Here is a 23,042-nt window from a genome sequence, read left to right on the forward strand (position 1 = left end):
GTAATGAGATAAAGAGTAATCAGAGACACTTTATGGTTCTTCAGAACCATAATGACTAAAGTTGTGTGAGAACTATAAAGTGAATCTGTAAAAAGGAAGGTTTTGGAACTGAATGATTTCTGAAATGTCTTTTGATTTCTTGTGTCATTTATTAAATGCCCCCCACAGAACTGAGCTCACATAGTATCTTATATTGACTGTTTATTAATTAAATGAATAAATGAAAGGAGAGAAGTTAACTTTGTGCACTCAGGTACATCCACTGTAGCACTTTCCTTGATCTGAAATAAAAAGATATGAGATGCACTGTAACCCTTGGGAATCACAGAAATGCACAAAACCTGAACTTGGTTTTAGGTTTGTTACTGAGAACTGTCTTGCTGGCCGTCTCATTTTTGCTCTAGAGAATCTGGCGAGTTGGAGAATATACAGTTTTATTTAATAGGCTGAACCTTTTGCTTTTATTGATAAAATGAGTTTAAAATATATCTTACAATAGAAATAGGGCTGGAAGCAATTAGAAGCAGGATAAGACTGGCTATTTTCATATCTATTTTTTGTGTTATTGCAATCCAAGAATGTTTCTAATGGTCATTTTGCAATGAGATTTTAAAGCCAGTTCTGTCTTTGTTGGATGTCTGCTGTGCTTTATACCGTTTAAACCATCAGTCAACTATTATATCCAGGTATTAGAATGGTTAGATATAATATAAAGGTTGTAGTTAATTTTCTTCTTTAGTAAATCATGTAAGGCATAATTTAATATTTCATTATTTAGGATCTCACAATATCTTGAGGTAAAGGAATGTCACTTTGTAGGTGTAGATGTAGAAAGTGGCATTGATTGTGTCCAATATGTGTTATCAAGACCACTGTCTGAAAGTTGAATTTTGGGGGAAAATTCAGGGTTTTTTCTTGTTTCTCTCTCTCTTCCCTCTCCCTATCTTCCCTCTCTCTCCCTCCTTCTTCCTCTGACATCCTTCTCTTCCTTCCCCATCTTTCTCTCCCTTCCCCATCTTTCTCTCCCTTTTTCTCTCTCTCCCTTCTCTTCTGCCTTTTCTTTCAAAGACATGAAAAGCTAAGTTCTTTTTAGTTGAATTTTGATTAATCGAAATTTTTATCACATAGGGGGCAGTTAAAAGCTTAAGAAGTGGGTGCCATAAAAGTTGTACTTTATTCTGACAGAACTTTAAAGATAGAGCTCCCAAGACTTTTGCTCCTTAATGTCATACCTTTGCAAAGCTATACAGATGACTAGTGATGTGCCCAAATCGATGTTTTGTAAGCTAGTATTTTTTTAATGGAATTTCCTTAACTAGAACAACAGTGGTTTTGCTTCCTTTGGGACAGGTTTTTTTTTTTGTTTTTTGTTTTTTAATGCTTTAGTTTATGATACCTTTGTGCCTTCTGGTTGTCACTAGGGGTCCAAGCCCTTGGTGTTTAGCACTATCAAGGGCTTAAGAAGCGGAAGCGAAGCCCAAGTAAGAGTGCTGACTGCACTGGACAGTTCCCGGCCCCCAGTGCCTTAGGGAACCTTAATGAGAACTGTGTGCCTGGAGGAAAAGTTTGGAATGTTTGTTCTCAAGCTGATTTACATGTGTACTCATAGGTTCTTTTTGAGCAAACAAAATCTCACTTAAAGATTTCACTTTTTCTTTTCTTTTTTCTTAGTATTTGATCTACGAGTATTTGCTTCCAATTTTGAGCTCTTTGGCCTTCTAAAGAGCAGATGTAATTTGGAACAACCTAAGTATATCTTCTCAACAATGAAAATGTGTCTGAACATCTAGGCACCAGGAGACCTGAGATCACTACTGAAATTTTATATTTTTTAAAGCTGCTGTAGCTGTTTTTCCTCCCGCCAAATTAGAAACATGTGGAAGTGTTTCTGCATTTCTTCCTCCTTGGCAGGTGTAATGCCTCAGGCATGTGAGTGAAGGCCCTGTTCAAACATTGGTCTTCCACCGCACCTCTGGGCTTATCCACTAAGGGTAGTCTCATTAACTCTTAGCTTGCCATTTTCACGTATAAAAAGCTAAGTGCTGGTTTAGTCCCATTAGCACTAAGTTAGAAATTGTATTTGGTTCTCTAGCCTCAGAATGTTAGGTTTTAAAATTCCTAGAACCTATTCACATGCAGAGTGTTCTTTTGTACAGATTTTTTAGTTTTTAAGATTATGAACTTAAGCAGTTATTCAGAAAGTGAAAAAAAGGACAATTTATTTGTCCTTAAAATTTTCTTTTCACTTTAAATGTTGACATAAGTTTTTAGTTCTTTTAGAAAATATGAGTGTGCTTAATGTTTTGAAAATTATTAAGGGTTTGGAGTTCTGCCAGATTTAGTGCATATTATTCATGTTAATAAATTGCTTTGGTTTGAATAAAACTACTAGACGAAATTTTTAAAGGGGAGTATTTAAGATAATTAATTTTATTTCAGCTCCTCTCTTAACATTTTTTTTTCCTATTTAAGAAAGTTCCTGTGATTTTTGCCCTGACCAGTTGCTCAGTTGGTTGGAGCATTGTCCTGTACACCAAAAGGTTGAGAGTTTGATTCCCAGTCAGGGCACATACACCTATGTTTTGAATTGGATCCCCAGTCAGGGGCAAGTATGGGAGACAACTGATCAAACTTCCTCTCTCACATTGATGTCCCTCTTTCTTTCTCTCTTTCTTTCTCTCTTTCTCTTCCTCTCTCCCTTTCCTTCCCTCCCATCCTCTCTTTCTCTCTCTACCTCTCTCCTCTTTCCTTTCATCTCTTCCTCTCTCTAAAAGCAGTAAACATATCCCCTGGTGAGGATTTTTTTTTTTTTTTAAAGAAACTTCCTGTGATTCTTTCCTGGAAGATAGATCTTTCCATGTGGAATCAGCCAAAATGTGAAAAAGTGGTATATACATAAAGTCATAAATTTAAAATTAAGATGACTCAAACATTAAGGAGAGCTAAGTCATTGCCATGGTTTTCTTTGATATTTTCTCTTCCTAAAGCAACACTATTAGTACCTAAAAAGGTATTTTCTGTCAGTTCCTTCGTTGATTTTAATCTATTTTATCTGTCCTTTGAACAACGAAAGGAAAATGGATTTTATACCCAGAAATATTTACTTAACCTGTTGGCATTTTCTGACTCCTTATTTTTTTGAGTCCTAAACACTTGATTTCTGTCGACCGTTTTGTCTCAAAAACTTCTCTCCTTTTTTTTCCATTTTTTTTTTTAGTATATTTTCTTGATTATGCTATTACAGTTGTCCCATTTCCCCCCCCCCGTTTATTCCCCTCCACCTGACATCCCCTGTCCCTCCAGTATTCCACCCCCCCCTTATTCATGTCCATGGGTCGTACATATAAGTCCTTTGACTTCTCCATTTCCTATGCTGTTCTTAACGCCCCCCTGCCTATTTTGTACCTACCAGTTATGCTTCTATTCCTTGTACCTTTTCCCCCATTCTCCCTTTCCCCCTCCCCACTGATAACCCTCCATGTGATCTCCATTTCTGTGATTCTGTTCCTGTTCTAGTTGTTTGCTTGGTTTGTTTTCATTTTTATTTTCTTTTAGGTTCAGTTGCTGATAGTTATGAGTTTGTTGTCATTTTACTGTTCATAGTTTTAATCTTCTTTTTGTTACATAAGTCCCTTTAACCTTTCATGAAATAGGGCTTGGTGATGATGAACTCCTTAACTTTACCTTCTCTGGGAAGCACTTTATCTGCCCTTCATTCTAAATGATAGCTTTGCTGAATAGAGTAATCTTGGATGTAGGTCCTTGCCTTTCATAATGTAGGCACCTGGGTGTAGGTATTTTAAATACCCCTTTCCAGCCCCTTCTTGCCTATCAGATTTCTTCTGATAAATCAGCTAATAGTCTTATGGGAACTCCTTTGTAGGTAACTGTCTCCTTTTCTCTTGTTGCTTTTAAGATTCTCTCCTTATCTTTAATCATGGGTGATTTAATTGTGATGTGTCTTAGTGTGTTCCTCCTTGGGTCCAACTTCTTCGGGACTCTCTGAGTTTCCTGGACTTGCATGTTTATTTCCTTCTCCAGATTGGGGAAGTTTTCCTTCATTATTTTTTCAAATAAGTTTTTAATTTCTTGCTCTTCCTTTTCTCCTTCTGGTGCCCCTGTGATTCAGATGTTGGAATGTTTAAAGTTGTCCCAGAGGTTCCTAAGCCTCTCCTCATTTTTCTGAATTCTTATTTCTTCATTCTGTTTTGGTTAAATGTTTATTTCTTCCTTCTGCTCCCAATTGTTGATTTGAGTCCCAGTTTCCTTCCCTTCACTGTTGGTTCCCTGTATATTTTTCTTGGTTTCTCTTTGTATAGCCTTTACTTCTTCCTTTATTTTGTGGCCATACTCAGTCATTCCTGTGAGCATCCTGATTACCAGTATTTTGAACTGTGCATCTCATAGGTTGGCTCTCTCCTCATCACTTAGTTCTGTTTCTGGAGTTTTGATCTGTTCTTTCATTTGTGCCATATTTCTTTGCCTTGGCACTCCTGATACATGTAAGGAGTGGAGCCTTAGGTATTTGCAGGGGCGGGGCAACCCACTTCCCTGCATTGTGGCTCTTTGTGTGGGGGAGGGGTCAGAGAGGGAACAATGCTGCTTGCTTGGCTCTCGCCCCACTTTCAGTCACTTCCCTTGCTACCCACAAGTGAATTGAGCCCTTTGAGGTGCTCCCCTGGTGCTAATTCCTCGGTGGATGGGCTTGTGTCCATTCTAGGACCCCTGTAGGCCCCTCTGAAGGGCTCTCCTGTGAGACTGGCAGTTTTCTCCCACCCAGCCCTCACGGGTTTTTACATTCAGAGCTTTTGAAGCTTTCTTTACCAGCACTGGAACCCTGGGTTGCGTGATCTGTCTCACTCCCAAGTAGTTTCTCCTAGTTTATATGTGGGACCACCCTGTCCACCAGCCGCCACCTTGCTGGGCATCCTCTCCGCCCCAGCTGCCCATCTCTGCCCCTCCTACCAGTCTGGATGAATATTTCTTCTTTAACTCCTTGGTTGTCGGACTTCCGTACAGTTTGTTTTTCTGGCAGTTCTGGTTGATTTTTGTTTTTGAATTTGTTGTTATCCTTCTTTTGGCTGTGTGAGGAAGTGAAGCGTATCTACCTACTCCTCCATCTTGGCCAGAAGCTTCCCTCTCTAATTGGTGTTTGTGATACTATGCTGTGTCTTGATTTACCCTCTTAACTTTCTTTTGAACTCTTCAGAGATCTCTAAATGCCTTTTAGGTAATTTATTTTTCTCATGCATTAGAACATTTTACAGTGTATACTCCTTTTCTTTCATTGCAGCATCCTTATTTAACTATTTTTTTCCTTCTGTTGTCTTAAAAGCCAGAATAAATCTCCTTGGGTCTCTTTCTCACCCTTGACATTTATTTCCTTTGAAAATGACTGTAAAAAATTCAGTTCTAGGAAAGTGATTTTAACAGTGTTTCAGGCCAGCCGGAAGGAAATGCAAACCATCTGGAACAAAACAAAAAATCAAAAAATGATAAGACATCTGACTAATTAAAAAGTTTTGAAGAAAATTCTGTCTTTAATTTGGAAAGGGAAAAAAGTTAATGGGGTTCAGACCAGTTCTTACAAATAGTAGGATTCTGTTCTTGGGCAAAGATTAGTTATTCCTTATCAATCTGCCTTCAAAAAGAGTTACAGAGATTCTACACCCCGACCTGAAGATTGAAGGTGCAGAAGATGAGTCACTGTATTGGCTACATATTTGCTTCCTCAAGGACCCTGTCTTCCTGCTGTAGCTTGAGAATGAGAAGCTGAGGTGAAGGCCTAAACTATATTTGTAGACTGAAATGAAGCTATCTAATGGACCTATGTAAATGTGAATAGTATTCTAAAATGCTTTATTATCACAGTAATGATCAGGGGGAAAATTTTTTCTTTTGAGCGTAGATTCTTTTTCCTTGCTGAATGAGTGTGTCCTATTAGATTAGATATTTATGGAACCACCACAGATGCATCTGACAGAGTTAGTTTTGTGCCTATCAGTAAGTTGCTAGAACCTTTTTTAACCTGGGCCATTTCCAATATTTTCATTAACCTCCCATTAAGCATTCTCCTTTTTCTCTTGTTCCCTTCCAAAGTATTCTCCACATAATTGGTAACATGATCTTTTAAAAACAAATTGTCATGTTCATGTTACCTCTCTGTCTAATCCTCTTCAGTGGTTTTTCACAGCACTTAAGATAAAACAGTTGAACATGGCTTACAAGGACCTAGTAATGTAGCCTGTCTTGCCACTTTCATCTTGTAACCTTGCTCCATTTGGGAAAGTTAAATTAGTTTTATTGGCCTTCTTGAAATTTCTACCTTTTTTTTTAATTTCAAGGACCCCACACATGCCAGTTCTTTTTGGAATGTTCTTTCCCCTGCTTTCTACTAGACTAACTCCTCTTTTTGATTTTCAGATTATAATTTACTTTCTCAGAGAGGCATTTCCTAAGCTTTGTATCTAAAGATATAACACCCACACCACCCCCCATATCCCCACACACCCATACCACATTTTTCTTTACATTTATTAGTATATGTTTGTGTTTTTGTTTGTTTAACATCTGCCAATCCTGCCCTGCTGTAAAGTTCTTTGAAGCCAAGGATCACGTCTGTTTGTTTCACTGTTGTATACCCAACTTCTAGAACAGTGCCTGGAAGGTTGTGGGCACTATTGAATGAATGATTGATACTTGGGATTTGAGATATAATATATTAGTGTGGCTTATCATTTCCTAATAGTTAACCTTTTTTACAAATTTTCTTTTTTTTTAAGATTCTATTTACATATTTATTTCTTTTTTAATTTTTTTAATTCAATTACATTTATCCCCATTTTCCCCCCATTGCTCTTCCCCACAGCACCCACCCCCAGGTTTTATTTATCTATTTTTAGAGAGGGGAGAAGGAAGGGAGAAAGAGGGAGAGAAACACCAATGTGCAAAAGACATCATCGGTTGCCTCTCTCATACCCCGCAACGGGGGGCCTGACCCGCAACCCAGGCACGTGCCCTGACTGGGAATTGAACCAGCAACCTTTTGGTTGGCAGGCTGGTGCTCAGTCTACTGAGCCACACCAGTCAGGGCTACAATTTCTCGTATTTAATAAAATTTTGTTTTTATAATAATGTTTTAAATGCCTTTAATTAATTGAATGACAGTTTTAAGTAGCTTCTAAAATGAGCCTCTTTTTTTTTTTTTTTTTTTTTGGTGGCGTTAAGACCAAATTTGATAGCTATATCCCTTTCTAAGTCATCTAAATTAAGTTTTTTCTTTAACAAGTGAGAAGGTTTTTTTAATCTTTTAAATTACAAAAGTAATTTGCTTTTTACAGGAAATGCAAATGATACAAAGGTACAAGCTCTTCCTTTATTGTTTCCCTAATCTTGTTTCCTAAAGATAATTACTGTTATCTATTTGGTGTAGGGGTGTATCAGATAAAAAGTAGGAAGATGTTGATAGATACGTAGATTCAGGACATGACATACTGCTATATTTACCATCCCTCTGCTTAGATTTTCTTATATTTTGTATTTCTGTAGAATAGGTTTCTAATACATAAGTAGTGGACTGAAGAGTATACATATTTTGAATTTTGATAGATACTTACAAACTGCCTCCCCAAAGGGTTGTAGAAATTAACTTTTAAATAACAAATTTGTGGCTTTTATGGTTAGAAAAGTTATGCAACGTTTATTATAAATAACTTGACATACAGAAAAGCACACCAAAAAATAACTTACCCCACCCTGACCTGAGTGGCTCAGTTGGTTCGGCATCAGCACGCAAAGCGAGGGCTCGCCGGCTGATTTCCATTCAGGACATGGGCCTGGGTTGCGGGTTCAGTTCGCCGTCTGGGCGTGTACAGGAAGCAACTGATAATGTTTCTCTCTCACATGGATGTTTCTCTCCCTGTCTTTCTCGCTCCCTTCCTCTCTCTCTAAAAATGAATGAGATCTTTAAAAAAACAAAATCCTTAATTCATCATGAGGTGGTATCCTTCTGGTATTTTTTTCTGCGTACATAAAAAAATTGTTTTTCCAAGATTGGAATCGTACTATACACGCTGCTTTGCAATTTGCTATTTTTAAGTAACAATATATTATTTTCTCATGTAATTAAAATTTTTTATATTCTTTTACTATCTAATTATACGATAGTTTAACACATTCTACATTTTGAACATCTAGATTGTTTTTCATACTTGCTCTTACAAATAGCACTGGTGTGCATATCTTCGTATATATATACCTCTCAGTCCTTTTTCGGTACATGTTTTTAGAAGCGAATTTGCTGGGTCAGAGTCTGAAAATTTAAGACTTTTCATACATTTTGCCAAATTGCTTTCCGGAAAACTCCAGGTTACATCTTACTAGCAATCTCAAAGTGCCCATTTTCCTACACTCTGATAGATTTTAATAAAACCAAACAACAAATTAAGAAATTAAGTTTTAAGAGTAATAAAATAAGAAATGGGAGATATGGGTAGTGTGTAGAATAGACGATAATTGTTGAGGCACAGTGTTAAGTACTACATAAGCTGTATTCTTACTCCTTATATTAAACAGTTAATAATGTGTCCTTTATTCTTTTCGTTATTTAGTTTTCTTTGATTCCTTGTGTATGTCGCTATTCTTTGGTTTTCCATTTTACATTCTTTTTATCTATACTTTTTCACCTAGAGGCCAAATGAGAGGGTTGACCCTGTTTCCGAAAAACCAAGAGAAGATCCATTACTAAAAGAGGAAACCCTGGTGAGTTTCCTTACTGAATGCTCTCTAATCAAATATGTCATAAGAAGGTGAAAGCAGAATGTTGATGTGAACACATTTAACACATACTTCTTTATTTCAGAAGTTATACTGAAATAAATCTTAGAACTGGTTTAAGAGGAAGATATTTTCAGTAATCATTTTCCTTTTGAAAACTATAACCACCTTTTAATGGATTATGTGAGACCTAACCAGTGTGGCTCAGTTGGTTGGGCGTCATCCCGCAAAACGGAAGGTTGTCCGTTCGTTCCCAGATCAGAGCATGGGCCTGGGTTTAGGGCTTGGTCCCCAGTTGGGGCATGTACAAGAGGCAGCCAGTTCATGTTTCTCTGTCACATCGATGTTTCCCTCGTTTAAAAAATTTTTTAAAAATAAATTATGTGAATTTTCAAGGTGCCTTATCAATAATTTGGCAAACAGAAACCGTTGATTCTATTTTTAATATTTGGAGTTGGGCTTATTATTTTCCTCCTGTCTCCTTCCCTTTTGCTAGTTGTGGATAGCAGTTATCAGAGAAACATGATTGAAGATAAAGTTTACACGGATAGAATGTTAAATGTACTTTGTACATAGTTTCTTCAAAATTTCTCTGCTGATAAAGTTTTATGACCTTTTCCTGTAGGTTCAGCCAATATTATCTTCTGTCCCTACACCAGAAGTGTCTGCTGGTGTTAAGTTCCAGGTTGGCGATCTTGTTTGGTCTAAGGTGGGAACCTATCCTTGGTGGCCTTGTATGGTTTCCAGCGATCCCCAGCTCGAGGTTCATACCAAAATTAACACAAGAGGTAAGAAAAGATATAAATAAACATTAGGTAAAAGGTTGGAAAGAAAAAAGTGAATCTGAAATGTTGTATATAAATACAAGAATATACACGACGAATGAGGGGGGACCCAAAAATGGAATTTATTAATAAAAAATTGTGGATTTATTCTTACATGTTTAAACTTCAGTCACCTTCAAAGTATTCTCCATTGGATGCAATACACCTATCAAGATGTTTTTCCACTGCTCAAAACAGTTTTTGCTCTTGTAGATTTTGATGCCTTTTAGTGCTTTTAATGTTTTTTGTTTCACCTCTTCTACATCAGCAAAACGTTTCCCTTTGAGAACTTTTTTCTTTGTGGAAACAAAAGAAAATCACTCTGGGGCAAGATTGGATGAATAGGGAGGGTCGTACACAGGGGGCATGCTGTTTTGGGTCAAAAACTGCTGAATACTCAGCAAGGTATGGGCCAGTGCACTTGTAAATCACCCATCATGAAATGGGCAAATGTGTTGAAAGAGTCTTCAAAGAAAAAAAATTCCCTGAAGCCGAATGCAGCCTCTCACAGCGACGCCAGCTGGTACACCGATACAGATGGGTTCCTAGAACATTCACCTAGTGGAAGAAGCCTGTACTACAAGTGGCCTGCCCTCCAGAAGATAATTCTGGGGTTTTTTTGGGTCCCCCCTCATATAGTCTGACATCAAAATTTGCATATTTATATCAGTTTTAATAACCAGTGAAATAATTTGAACACCTTAACTGGTAGGCAGCCTCTACAACTGATAGAGTCCTTGTTTTTCCTTAAACACCCTGTATTAGTTTTGTAATTTCTTTCACACTTCTTTTTGAAAAGGACCTTAATCTGACATCTTATATGAGTTCCAAAAGAAAGCAGATAGATAAGTAATGAGATGTCTTATACGTACTTAACAGGCATTCAGGCCAAGTTTTTTTGAACATTAATAATTTCTTCACTGACTCCTATGAGTAATTTTTAGCAGACAAGTAAGTGCTTTTCCTATTGATAAATTTTGCAGGATTTTTTTTCTTCCTCTACCCCTTTTCCTGGATTTGACCAAAACATGTAGATTAGATTCCTGAGATTCTGGCATTTGGAATGGACTTGCTTAGTAGCCAGAGGAAAGTTTAAATTTGGAATTTATTTCCGGATATTTGCTTTGAAAACTCATTCTTGTTACATATTTGAGTTCCGTATTGTCTGTGACAACTTTGCACCTATTTTTTTTTTCTCTCACTCCAAACTTTGTATCTTGGTCCTTGTTCACTGTTCTGAGAAGAAAAAGTGTCTGCGTAAATCTGGTGAGTCAGATTCGTGACAGGGTCAGCCGTATCTGTAACTCTTGTGCTGCGGAGCCAGGATTCTGCCCTGGTACCGAAGGCGATCGTCTCATCATCATAACCTTCTGATTAAAGGTTGGGTCCCTGGCACGGTGAGGTATGCCTGTAGTCCCAGCTGCTCAAGGGGCTGAGGCAGGAGGATCGCTTGAACCCAGAAATTCGGGGCTGCTGTGCACTATGCAGATCTGGTGTCTGCAGCAGTAGTATGGCGACCTCCCAGGAACGGGGTATTACCAGGTTGCCTATGGAGGGGCAAACCGGCCCAGGTTGGAAACAGAGCAGGTCCAAACTCCTGTGCTGATCAGTAGTAGGATCACACTTGCCAACAGCCACTGCACTCCAGCCTGGGCAACATGGCAAGGCCTCCATCTCTTAAAAAAAAAAATTGGGGTAACGAGAAGCATCAATGAGGCAGAAGTAAAAAAAAAAAACAAAAACCCACAAATGTTGAGTATTACTTCTCTGCAAGGCACTGTTTTAAACACTTCTCATGTATTTTATTTTTTAAAAATATTTATTTATTTTTAGAGAGAGGGGAGAGGAGGGAGAAAGAGAGGGAGAGAAACATCAGTTGCCTCTTGCAGTCCCCCATCCAGGGACCCAGCCCGCAACCCAGGCATGTGCCCTGACCGGAAACCGAACCAGCAACCTTTCGGTCCGTAGGCCAGCGCTCAGTCCCCTGAGCCACACCAGCCAGAGCTGCTCTTATATGTTTTCTTACGCAGTCCTCTTAGCAGCAACATTATAAAATAGGTACTATTGTTATTCTTATGTTTCAGATAGGTAGATTGAGCCTCAAATCTTACTGTATAACCTCCACTCTTAAACACTGCTACATATAAAAGGAAAAGAAATTGAGTTTACCTAGTCATAATTTACAGAGATTTGGGGGAGTAGTCCTGTTTCCTTCATTTATATAATAAGGGTATTGGACTAGTAATCTCTGAAGGTTTAACAGTCTATGACTCTGTTAATAGAAAAAAGAGACAAGAGTTTTCCAAGCAAGTGAAGCCTTCTTAAAAAAAACAATTCTATAGCTGTGCCTCCAGAGTGTGCTAAGATATTATATCATGTGAGATTTGTGACTCTTTGGTTCTCTTCCCTTAGAAAAGCATCCTTTTGAGATTATATAAACAGCTTCACATTTAATTACTTCATTAAAAGCTGCTAATTTCACCTTTTTTAAAATGGGACACCTATGAAAGCACAGTTTATGTCTCATCTGTATTTCAAAGGAAATCTTTACATTTATTTTTATAAATTAATCTAATCTGATCTGTTACCCCTCGCAAGTCTCTAAGTGCAGGAAAAACTGATTTTTGTTTGTATTATTGAGGCAACCATAAATCTGAGAATTTAGATCTAAAAAAAATCTAGTCTGATTATATTTCAGATTTTCTCTTTTTCTGCTGTAGTTTTTAAAATAATAGCTTTCTTGAGATATGATTTACATACCATAAACCACCTTTAAAGTATAAGCACTTTAAAAATAAAATAAAATAAAGTGCTTATTTTGGCACAGACTGACTTATTTTGGGAACCACACTCTCAGAGTAGCACTATGTTTTGATGAAAAGTAACTATTTTCTTAAAATTAATGAGAAGAATGATACTGCTTTACATTTTTATAAATCTCTTTAATGTCTGACTTAAGACACTAGATTTTCACACCTGCTTCTACATTAATTCTATTAGAACCTGTTATTTTGGTTGAAATATATAGTTAATCTGGCCTCACCCAGATGTGTAGATGTAAATGGGAAAAGTAGTTTAATAGCCTTTTCTGATAATTGTGGATATATTTCTTTGTTTTTAATACCAAAACTCAACAGGTGGTAGGTTAGTTGCAGTGTGGAATCTGAAATCATGTCAATAAACTTTTTCTACTTTGTTACCTTAAAATTCATTGGTTCTGTCTTGCACTTTGAATGGATCCTTTACCTTTCACGATTTTGAGACATCATATATACATTGGCCATTTTAAAAATATTAGTTTACCAAGTTATACGTAACTTCTGAATATTGATACATTTCTTCACAGATAATTCTAAAAATCGCATTAATTAATATCACCACTTTATCACAAAATTATGTAATTATTGGGAAGTTAGAAGACTAATATGGGTAGATACTAATTTTTCAAAATTCTGCTTTTTGAGAGATCAAATTTTATTGGCAATAAATGTTGTCAGTTGTTTGTCCTCAAGTGACAAACTTGCTTTTGTTCGTTTTTGAGGAAATATCTGCCAGAAGCTCAAGTTCAAATACCCATAGTTTTTCTTTCAAGTGAAAAGTGTGTTCCATGAAAAAGTGGACAGTTTATCTTGCAGCAACTCCATCATACAAGTACTATTCTTCCAGATAACTCATACTTCCTATGCAAAAATGCTTTATGCATGCTTCCCATTTTTTCACACATAATATTAAAAAGATAGGTACTTGGATAAGGAGCCTGTGGAACAACCTCAAGTGTACTGACAATCACATCATGGGGCTGCTGGAAGAAGAAAGAGAGCGAGAAAGTAAAACGTGTTTGAAAAAATGACAGAAAACGTCCCTGAGTTGTTGAAGGAAATAGATATGTAAGTCCAGGAAGCACAGAGTCCCAAACAAGATGAACTCAAAGAGGCCCACTCCAAGACACACAGTTAATTAAAATGCAAAAGGTAAAAGACACGCAGAAAATCTTAAAAGCATCAAGAGAAAAGTAGTTAGTTGCCTACAGGGGAGCTCCAGTAAGACTGTCAGCTGATTTCGCAAAAGAAACTTTGCAGGTGAGAAAGGAGTGGCAAGAAATATTCAAAGGAATAAAAAGCAAGGACCTACAAGATTATTCTACCCAGCAAAGCTATCATTTGGAATCAAAGGGCAGATAAAGAGCTTCCCAGACAAGAAAAAGCTAAAGGAGTCTGTCACTAGCAAACCTGTATTCCATGAAATGTTAAAGGGTCTTCGTCAAGAAGACCAAAAATATGAACAATAAAATGGCAATAAATACATATTTATCATCAGTTGAATCTAAAAAGCTAAATGAACAAGCAGAACAGAAACAGAATTGTAGATACAGAGAATGTTTTGTTGGCTGCCAGATGGGAGGAGGGTAGGGGGGATGGGTGAAAAAGATGAAGGGATTAATAACTATAAACTGGTTTTTATAGAATAGTTATGGGGATGGATGTAAAGTACAACATAGACAATATAGTAGCCAAAGAACACACATGTGTGACCCATGGGCGTGGACAGTGCTGTGGGAATTGCCTGAGGGAGTGGGGGATCTGGATGGAGGCGACCAAGGGGGGAAACTGGGGCAACCGTAATAACATAAACAATAACATATTTAAATTTTTAAAAAATTTAAAATAAAATTAAATAAGACAGGTACTTTAGAGTTGAGATTTAGTAAAATTAATCATTTTTACCGCTTTATGAAGTAGATGTCATAAAACTGGCTTTTTTTTTTTTAAACTACCATTTTATGGCTGCGAAGAGTATGACACTAGTTTGGTCACTTACTCCCTCTCTTTGTGCCAGGAGGGCCAACTCTTCCCTGCCATTGCTCTTGCAATAAAGGACAACTGTCAGCATAGTAAAAAAGACAAATAACACCTTAGTAGTGTGATGAGGAGTTTCACCTCACAGGGTCCCTGAAAGAGCCTGCGTGGCCACTCTTGCTTTAACCCTGCCTGTGTCCCACCCTTGCGTGCAGCTAGAAAAGCAATTTGATCAGCACTTGGCTTTTAAAAGCCCAAGGAAATGTGTTACATTTTTGGAGGAAAAGTTATTTATTTAACCCAGATTTGTTTGTAAAAAGCTTTGAGGCAAGTAAAAATAAATTGTTCAACCAAGGTGACAAATCTGATCATTGGCAGAATTTATTATTTTCTTTCTCTTAAAACTCACTGTACTAATTTTAATCATTTGGTAACTATTACAGTAACTATTAGTTGTTTAATTGGTAGATACTGGATTATATCTTGATACAATCCAAACCATGCAAATTTTAATAGGTATAATGCTAAGGAACCAGCTTAGGTTCTGTTTTTTGCAAAGTATAGGTGCATTGTTTGTGTTCTAAATGGTTAATAAGGATTTTTACTTTCAGGTGCCCGGGAATATCATGTCCAGTTTTTTAGCAACCAACCAGAAAGGGCATGGGTTCATGAAAAACGGGTACGAGAGTATAAAGGTCATAAACAGTATGAGGAATTACTGGCTGAGGCAACCAAACAAGCCAGCAATCATTCTGAGAAACAAAAGGTAACTGAAAATTTGTTAACATTATTGATTGAATATGGTTTTTAAAGAACTTCATAATTTAGTAGAACTTTCTATGCCTGAATTCAGACATTTGTTAGAATGACTATTTTAACTGTTCTGATTTTAATAATTTATTTTATCGATAAGTTTTGTAAGTCATGTAAACAGTCCTATAGTACTGTTAAAAACTTGAACTGTCTGCTCAATATAATGCTGGGTCCTATTTTCAACTGATTAATACATGTAAATCTAGCAGATGCCAGTTAAATGTAGATTTTGCCAGCAATTTTTATTCTTTTTCCTGTTTTAATAACTTTCTGTAATTTTCCTTTATTATTATTTAGCAAAATTTTTTATGAAAGTAAATTTTTAAAAATATTTCATGAGTACCTACTGTGACAGAGGCGTAAGCATATTATACATATATAATATGTATATCTTTATAATCTTTATAACAACTTAAATGAGGTAGATGCTATTATTCCTGTTTCTACAGATGAAGAAGTTGAGGCACAGAAAGCCTGAGTAATTGGTTCAACTCAGGTCACACAGGTGATGGAACCAAGAAATACCTTTGATGTGGTAGATATTTTAGAATTTTGACATGAACTGGTGATATTCTCTCTGGTTGAGATTTTTAAACTCAACTAATTTTAATGTGGGTCTCTTGTGATTCAGAAATTTGTCATGTTTTCAGACTTTAAAAGCTAAATTTGATTACAGAGGATTTTGATTAATTTTATCACACTTAACATTTTACAGATTTACATAGCAGTGTTTGACATATACTATGCCATCTCATACTTTCATTAACTAATTTCTAGCCACCTCAGTCTAAACCCTAGATAATTCCTTATTGCTTTGATCATTTCACATAGCTGCTCTACTTAAAGTTGTCTTATTTGTGTTGCCAATCCAGTCTTCTGATCAACCCTGAACATAACCTGTGGAAACCGTGATTCAGGTTCATTTCTTCTCTCATACATTTCTGCTTTGCTATTCTTGTCAAGTTAACATTTGTTCCTCTGGGCTCTCTCCTTTCTCTTCATTCTGCCCCTGTTTGCCTTATGGTACAAACCAGCAGTAAAACTTCAAGTGCTGGCTCTTCAGGTGCCAATTAGCTTTATTGTGATCTCCATAGCAGCTGGAGCTTTAGGGTGTCATTCTTTTCTTTTTCCTTTTAATCCTCACCCTAGGATATATTCATAGATTTTAGAGAGAGAGAGAGAGAGAGGAAGAGGAAGAAACAGGAACATTGATCAGTTGCTTCTGATAGGTGCCCCGACCAGGAATCGAACATGCATCCTTTCGGTATATGGGATGGTGCTCCAACCAGCTGAGCCGCCTGGCCAGGCTAGGGTATCATTTTTAATGTTAGTATTTTATTGGCTGCTGAAACAAATCACTTCTATAATCTTTCTCCTCTTTGTCATTACTGCTAACTTTTTATGAATATGGTGGTAGAAAGACAACTCCCTCTTTGGGGGACTTGTCCAGCAGAGTGGTCAACAAAGGAGGGTATATTAAAGAGAGTAAACCTACAAGTTACCTGATAGTAAAACCCATTTATCCAAGTTATGTAGTTAGAACATTTCATTGATTTGACTGAAGAACCTGAAGATACTTACGTATGCCTAGGACGATGACAGGCTTATGGGGGAAATACCTTTTGGGTTCAATGTATATGTTAGATTAAAATGATTCTAATAATGCCTACATCTCTTTTTAAAGATTCGGAAACCCCGACCACAGAGAGAACGCGCTCAATGGGATATTGGCATTGCCCATGCAGAGAAAGCATTGAAAATGACCAGAGAGGAAAGAATAGAACAGTATACTTTTATCTATATTGATAAACAGCCTGAGGAGGCTTTGTCACAAGCAAAAAAGAATGTTGCCTCCAAAGCTGAAGTTAAAAAAACCCGGAGACCAAGATCAGTGCTGAATACTCAGCCAGAACAGACCAATGCTGGTGAGGTGGCCTCCTCACTTTCAAGTACTGAGATTCGGAGACAGAGCCAGAGGCGGCACACGAGTGTGGAAGAGGAAGAACCACCTCCTGTTAAAATAGCCTGGAAAACAGCAGCAGCGAGGAAATCTTTACCAGCTTCTATTACAATGCACAAAGGGAGCTTGGATTTGCAGAAGTGTAACATGTCTCCAGTTGTGAAAATTGAACAAGTGTTTGCTCTTCAGAATGCTACAGGAGATGGGAAATTTATTGATCAGTTTGTTTATTCAACGAAGGTACCTCTTTTTTTTAATGATTTTTAGAAGGGAACGACATTGAATAAGTAGTTAACCTTAGCATTAAAAAAAAAAACAACACAACACAAGGTCATAATTTAAATACCTTTTTTTATCCACTACATTTGAAATGCACGGCCAGTTTACTCTTTTTAAGATGGGGCAAAAAAAGACATAAACAAAAAGGTTATGTTTTCCTCTCCCACCCCTTTTGTAATATCCCCATCTGTACTTGATTAATCTTGAGCTGTGCAGCCAAAATTGAGCCCTAATGCCCTAAAGTTGTGGAAGAAAACTGGGTGGTTTGCCTGTTTCTAGTTTGTGTAGTTAGTTAGTTTTTCTTACTTGAAAACTGTGATTTTTATTAAATCATTGTTGTCAGTTAGCTGAATGAACTGAAACCGGAAAAGCTGGCATTCGGGCTGCCTGTCACCGACCAGGCCCAATAAGCAGAGACAGGGACTGAATCCTTACGGGCGCACTATTCAGATGGCTGGCGATCTGAGGGGACGGTGGGTTTGCACCCTAACAGAACACCTTATATTTCCTTTCAAGCCAGCCTTTTTCATAAGGGGGAAACAGTGTAGGGAAGGGATTTGGAATCAGGGGAGAGGTTAATCAGATAAAAGCTGCAGTCCGGCAGTTTCCCTAGCATCCTTTCCTCCGCTGGCCGGTCATTTCCTTTATCTGTGTCCTGTGTCCTGGGTGATTTTCTTTATCTGTGTCCTGGGTGGTGGACTCTCTCTCCCTGGAACACAGTGGCTTGGATACCACTGTGATTGCTGACGGTCTCTACTGGAGCACAAAGGTCAACGGCTTGTGGTCTCCTGGAGTCGGCGGGGGCCCTACCTGCAGTTCCCAAAACAATGCTTTTTATGTGCATTAACTGCTAGGCTTATTAACTACAACCTGAAACTAAAATATTCTGTATCTTGAGTTCTCTATCAGGTCCTCTTATTAAGCTGTTTCTGCCTGTTGGTTCAACTGATTTCATTAAGGCTAAGCTACTTGGAAAAGCTGAAGTTATGGTTCCCACTGCTGATAGCTTTGAGTGGCAAATGAGTACTCTGCATCTTTTTTGAATGTAGATTGGCTCTGTTCTTTGATCAAGCTTTTATCTGCTTTTAGATGCACAAATCAAACTTTTCAACCCCTCCAAAGAGTGCTCTGTGTATGAAATTGGAGATACAACTGACCTTTTGTAAATGGAGGCTTAAAAAATACATATACATTTTTAAATCACTTCTTTATTTCATTGTGTTAAAAATACCTAAAGCTGTCTGAAATTGCTTACTGGGTACGCATTTCAGTCACTATGAATGGCATATTTCTGTATCTATGGATGTTCTTGTCTTTCAAGATGTATTGACATTTTTATCTGAGTATTAGGGTACGTAAGCAAATGAAAGTGACTAGACTTCTCTTACTGTAACATGAGTAAAAGGAGAGACTATTCAGGCCAGAAAATACTTTGTTTTTGACAGAAAACTATGCATACACATTTTTTTTTTTTTTTAGTGATATTTATCATCTGGACTTAGACAACTAGATTTTTTTCACATAATCTCATTGTACATTTTGGAATACATCCTGATGACTTAATAAAATTGTTCTGATATTGACTAAGATAATTAGCTGCAATCAAGGCCATATAAAATTAATCTTACTATCTTTATAAACCAGTGACACCTATCTTTTATTTGCTTTATTTTGAAGGGAATTGGTAACAAAACGGAAATAAGTGTCAGGGGACAAGACAGACTTATAATTTCTACACCAAATCAGAGAAATGAAAAGGCAACTCAGAATGTATCATCTCCTGAAGCAACACCTGGTTCTGCAGGTCGGTATCAATGAAGAGGGCATTGATCCATTTTTAAGGTCGTAGTTCTGCTGTGCTATAATGGGCTAGCTATGTTTCTAAGAAACCTTTAGTTATCAAAATCTAATTCTGTCTTTAAAATGAAACTCTTAAAGCAGTTATTTTAATAAAAAAGAATGGTTGAAAGGCTAGAGAGTTTATAGTAACATTTGTTTTTCCTACAGCAATTTAAATAATAGGAGGCTTTCACATTTAAAAGAATATAGTTATAAAATTTGCACATATCTGAGTAAATGCACTATTTAATTATCTCTCTTTGCATGATTATAAGTTTTACTTTTCCAGCACTAGTAACACATTCTTAGCATTTCTTCCTTTGTCCCCCATTGGAAACAGATTAGCAGAGGCCCACGTTCCTTTTATTTTTCTTAGATGTTGTATGTGTTAGTAGCTGAGGGCCTAAGCCTAACCCTCCTGTAACAATCTGTTCTTTGATGAGCAGACACCATAAATTGAAAATCAGGCTACATTATTTTTGCTCATAGGGGAAATGCCTATATTCAGTAAGATTGTGCTTTTGTTGGAATAGTCAAAGTAATTTTTATTAAGAGACTGACTTACTGAGGATCTTATAATTTAACTCAGTGTCAGGTGGCTTTGCCTTATATAACAGTATTACTTGCTTCATACAGCCACCAAGAAAAGATGTAGATGTCAAACTAGGTTGGCCATTTGGAATCTTAGTTTAGGAGAAGGAAGTTTGTTTTACTTTGTTCTTTAAAAACTTTTTTGGAATCTAAGAAGTGACCAAATAGTTTTCTAGAAGGGTTCAAGTCTTAAGACCTGTGGTAGTATCTCAGCTCATTAGTAACTCAGACAAACCTGTGACTTAGTAACACTAAGGAATAAATATTTCCTGTAAGGGAAGTTTTGAGTAAGACCCTTATTAGTATAAAGCCTAAATAAAAACAATCATTGTTCAGGAAAGAACTTGGCTAGCTGTTTTTAAAACAAAAAACTAGGATGAGGGTTGTAGGACAGGGAGAGGCAGTGGCAGAGGAGATGGGCGTATATTGGACCGAGCATATTAAACAACACGCCTTTATCCAAAACTGATTTGGGAAAGAAAGCCACGTTAAAGTGAGGAGGGAGTAACAAAGTCCAGAACCAGATTTACAGCTTGTATCTAGCGGTGAAACGGTACCAGAATGTTACCAGACCTCGGGTTCAGCAGCCTTGGTACTAGAATTCGGCAAAGAATTCAGAGTCAAGGAACTCAAAATATAAGAGAAAGTTTATTTAGAAATCAAAGAGATAGAAAAGGTGAGCCAGCTGGGCTGCATGGACCCAGGAAATGAGTTAGAGAGGCAAAAGAAGAGCCTTTGGACCTTAGGCAAAAGAGAGATGGAGAGAAAGAATGCTCCTGGGAGAAGGCAGGAGGGAAAGGCGTGGGCCTGTTCCAGAGAGAGAGACAGCAAGCTCCGGGGAGTGCGAGCGAGGGAGCCCGAGTCTGTGCTGGGTGCGGGCTGGGGCGTGCCTGAGTGAGCACACGCCCCTTTGCGGGGAAAGAGGATGGGGAAAGGCCAGGGCTGCTCACAGGGAGAAAGAGCCTGAGCTGGGTCCTCTGTCCTGAGGGTTTTTACCTGCTCTGAAGGCGGGCATCTTAGGGGAGGCCCCAGAGAAGGATCTCAACAGAATATTCTTCAGCTTTCCAGGTGTGTCCTTTCAGGTTCATGGTCTCCACCGACCATGGTCTGTGCCAGGACAGGCGGTCAACAGTCTGCGTCTAGTCCTGAAGTCAGCCATGGTGTCACTCTGGTTTTGCTGCTTTTCTGGGCCTGGAGCTGAAACACAACGGAGGCCATATCTCTAGTTTGACCAAAACTCTGACTCTGTGGTCAGCAGACCCAGAGGTTTGCCCCCAAGATCATTTGATGTGGGTCAGAACCTCACTTTCCCGAGAGCTTAATGCTTAAAGGAGTGGTCGTGCAAGGGCTTGTATGGGAATCTTATGAGGCTATTATTCTCCAGCCCCCTTGTAACTTCTCTTAGAAGTCTGCCTCATGACTTGCGACGTGCCAGTGGAGGAAAGGTCAGTGGAGGATCTGAACCGCAGGAGCAGCGATATGAAAGGTCAGGGGTTCTGAACCACATGACCAGCGATATGTGAGAGGAGGGAAGGTCACTGTAGGGGTGCGGCCCCACCTGCAGTACTTCCCCCCCAGTTTTGCTTGTTGCTAGGCACACAGGGCTTTCCAGACCTGACCTAGCATCCTTGCTCTTCTCATGCCTAACTGCCTGCTGCATATTATTTGAAAATACTGTATTAAAAAACTTCGATTTTATATTAATTGAAAATGTTTGTTTCTTTGAATATTAAAGAACCTTTTTTGAAGAGGAAAAAAATACAGTCTTCTGGCCTCAGCTCTCCATAATCAGTTTTGTTGTCCTTCTTTACACTACGCTGTTGGTAATTTATCTGAACTTAAATGTGATACTTAGACTAGGAGGGTCTTTATTTAAACATCCATATTTTCCTAACTAGAGAGAAAGCAAATTCCCCATATAATATTAGACTGATATTCAATATTATACTTTTATTTTTAATGAAGCTGTTTTGTGGTTTTTTTTTTCCTTCTCAGCTACTGAACATTTTATTTTCATGTAGTCTTTTCATTGTCAGATTTAAGTTCTGGTATGGACTTTTACTCTTTACTTTTTTTTAAGTGAAAGGTAAAGTGGAATTTCTTTATATCTGGAAAAAGCCCTGTTCCTTCCTTAGGCAAGCACATATAATTAATTTAAGGTTGTAAATTAATGTTGGGACCATCATATAGGGATTTGTTCTAAAGCTTTGACCTTGGTTTAAATTTAGTTCCCAGCTGTAGTTGGTAATCATGTTTTATCGTTTTAAATGATCATTTTGCTTCTTGTGAAAATAACTTCAGTACAGGCATACCTCATTTTATTGCACTTCACTTTATTGAGCTTCACATATGTTGTGTTTTTTTCAAATTGAAGGCAAGACCCTCCACCAGCAAAAAGATTACAACTCACTTTATTGCGGTGCTCTGGAACTGAACCCGCAATATCTCCAAGGTATGCCTGTAGTTGAAAGTCAGAAAAGAGGTTTGATCTTTCTTCAGAAATTAGTTACATCATCATCTCAGCTGGTAGGGTTAACTACGTAGGGAGAATTCTTGAACCTTTTCCTAATAAATTTAGGGGATACATAGAGTGTGTGGCACTACTGCATTTCTGGGGTTTGCAGAATTATATTTGCAATTATACTAGATTTTTAAGTAATCTTCCAAATCCAAAGATACTTACCTCCTCTCTCTTAGAATGTAAACATAATACTTTTTGGTGGTTTTAAATGTGGTAGAATTTCTGTGTTCTGTGCATAGCTTTTAGAATTTTAAGAAGTCATGTTGCCTTCTCTATAAGACAGTATATACATCAGATACCTGTACTTGATGGAACAATTATGTTTTCATTCTTAAAACAAGTAAACATTTTTTGTTTATTTTAAGCAGTCCTGTTTTCATTTTCTTCTTCCTTGGTAGGTACTTGAATATTGATGACTATACTAAAGTATGAGTTTCTGGAATACTCAGGTGTCTGTGAGGGTAGAATATCTGTTGTTTTGGTAAACATTCTCATCACTGTGAGAAGAGCCTGAGGAAAGGAAGGAGCTAGCACCTTCATTTGTGATTTCCCTGCTAGAAACAATAATATATTATCAAACTACCTACTCCTTCCTCAAAATAAAAGTAGTGGAATCCTTCTTTGTTTTGATCTTGAACTAAGGT

General features: G+C 37.6%; 1 protein-coding gene across 8 annotated transcripts in view; it reads left to right on the top strand.

Moving 5' to 3' along the window:
* NSD3 (nuclear receptor binding SET domain protein 3) overlaps nucleotides 1–23,042 on the top strand; it is a 102,719-nt gene that overhangs the window by 32,487 nt on the left and 47,190 nt on the right. For 4 of the 8 annotated variants that reach the window (XM_054566011.1, XM_054566010.1, XM_054566013.1 and 1 more), the window contains 6 exons: nucleotides 8,689–8,760; nucleotides 9,401–9,563; nucleotides 15,007–15,161; nucleotides 16,893–17,408; nucleotides 19,125–19,251; nucleotides 22,252–22,329. In XM_054566011.1, the coding sequence (XP_054421986.1) occupies nucleotides 8,689–8,760; nucleotides 9,401–9,563; nucleotides 15,007–15,161; nucleotides 16,893–17,408; nucleotides 19,125–19,251; nucleotides 22,252–22,329 (1,111 nt within the window). The remainder of the gene's footprint in view (nucleotides 1–8,688; nucleotides 8,761–9,400; nucleotides 9,564–15,006; nucleotides 15,162–16,892; nucleotides 17,409–19,124; nucleotides 19,252–22,251; nucleotides 22,330–23,042) is intronic. The other 4 variants (XM_054566014.1, XM_054566015.1, XM_054566017.1 and 1 more) reach the window with 1 other exon arrangement.

Source organism: Pteronotus mesoamericanus, unplaced genomic scaffold, assembly GCF_021234165.1.
Source record: "Pteronotus mesoamericanus isolate MK-2021 breed Mesoamerican mustached bat unplaced genomic scaffold, CSHL_Meso_final contig_169, whole genome shotgun sequence".
Taxonomy (NCBI): domain Eukaryota; kingdom Metazoa; phylum Chordata; class Mammalia; order Chiroptera; family Mormoopidae; genus Pteronotus; species Pteronotus mesoamericanus.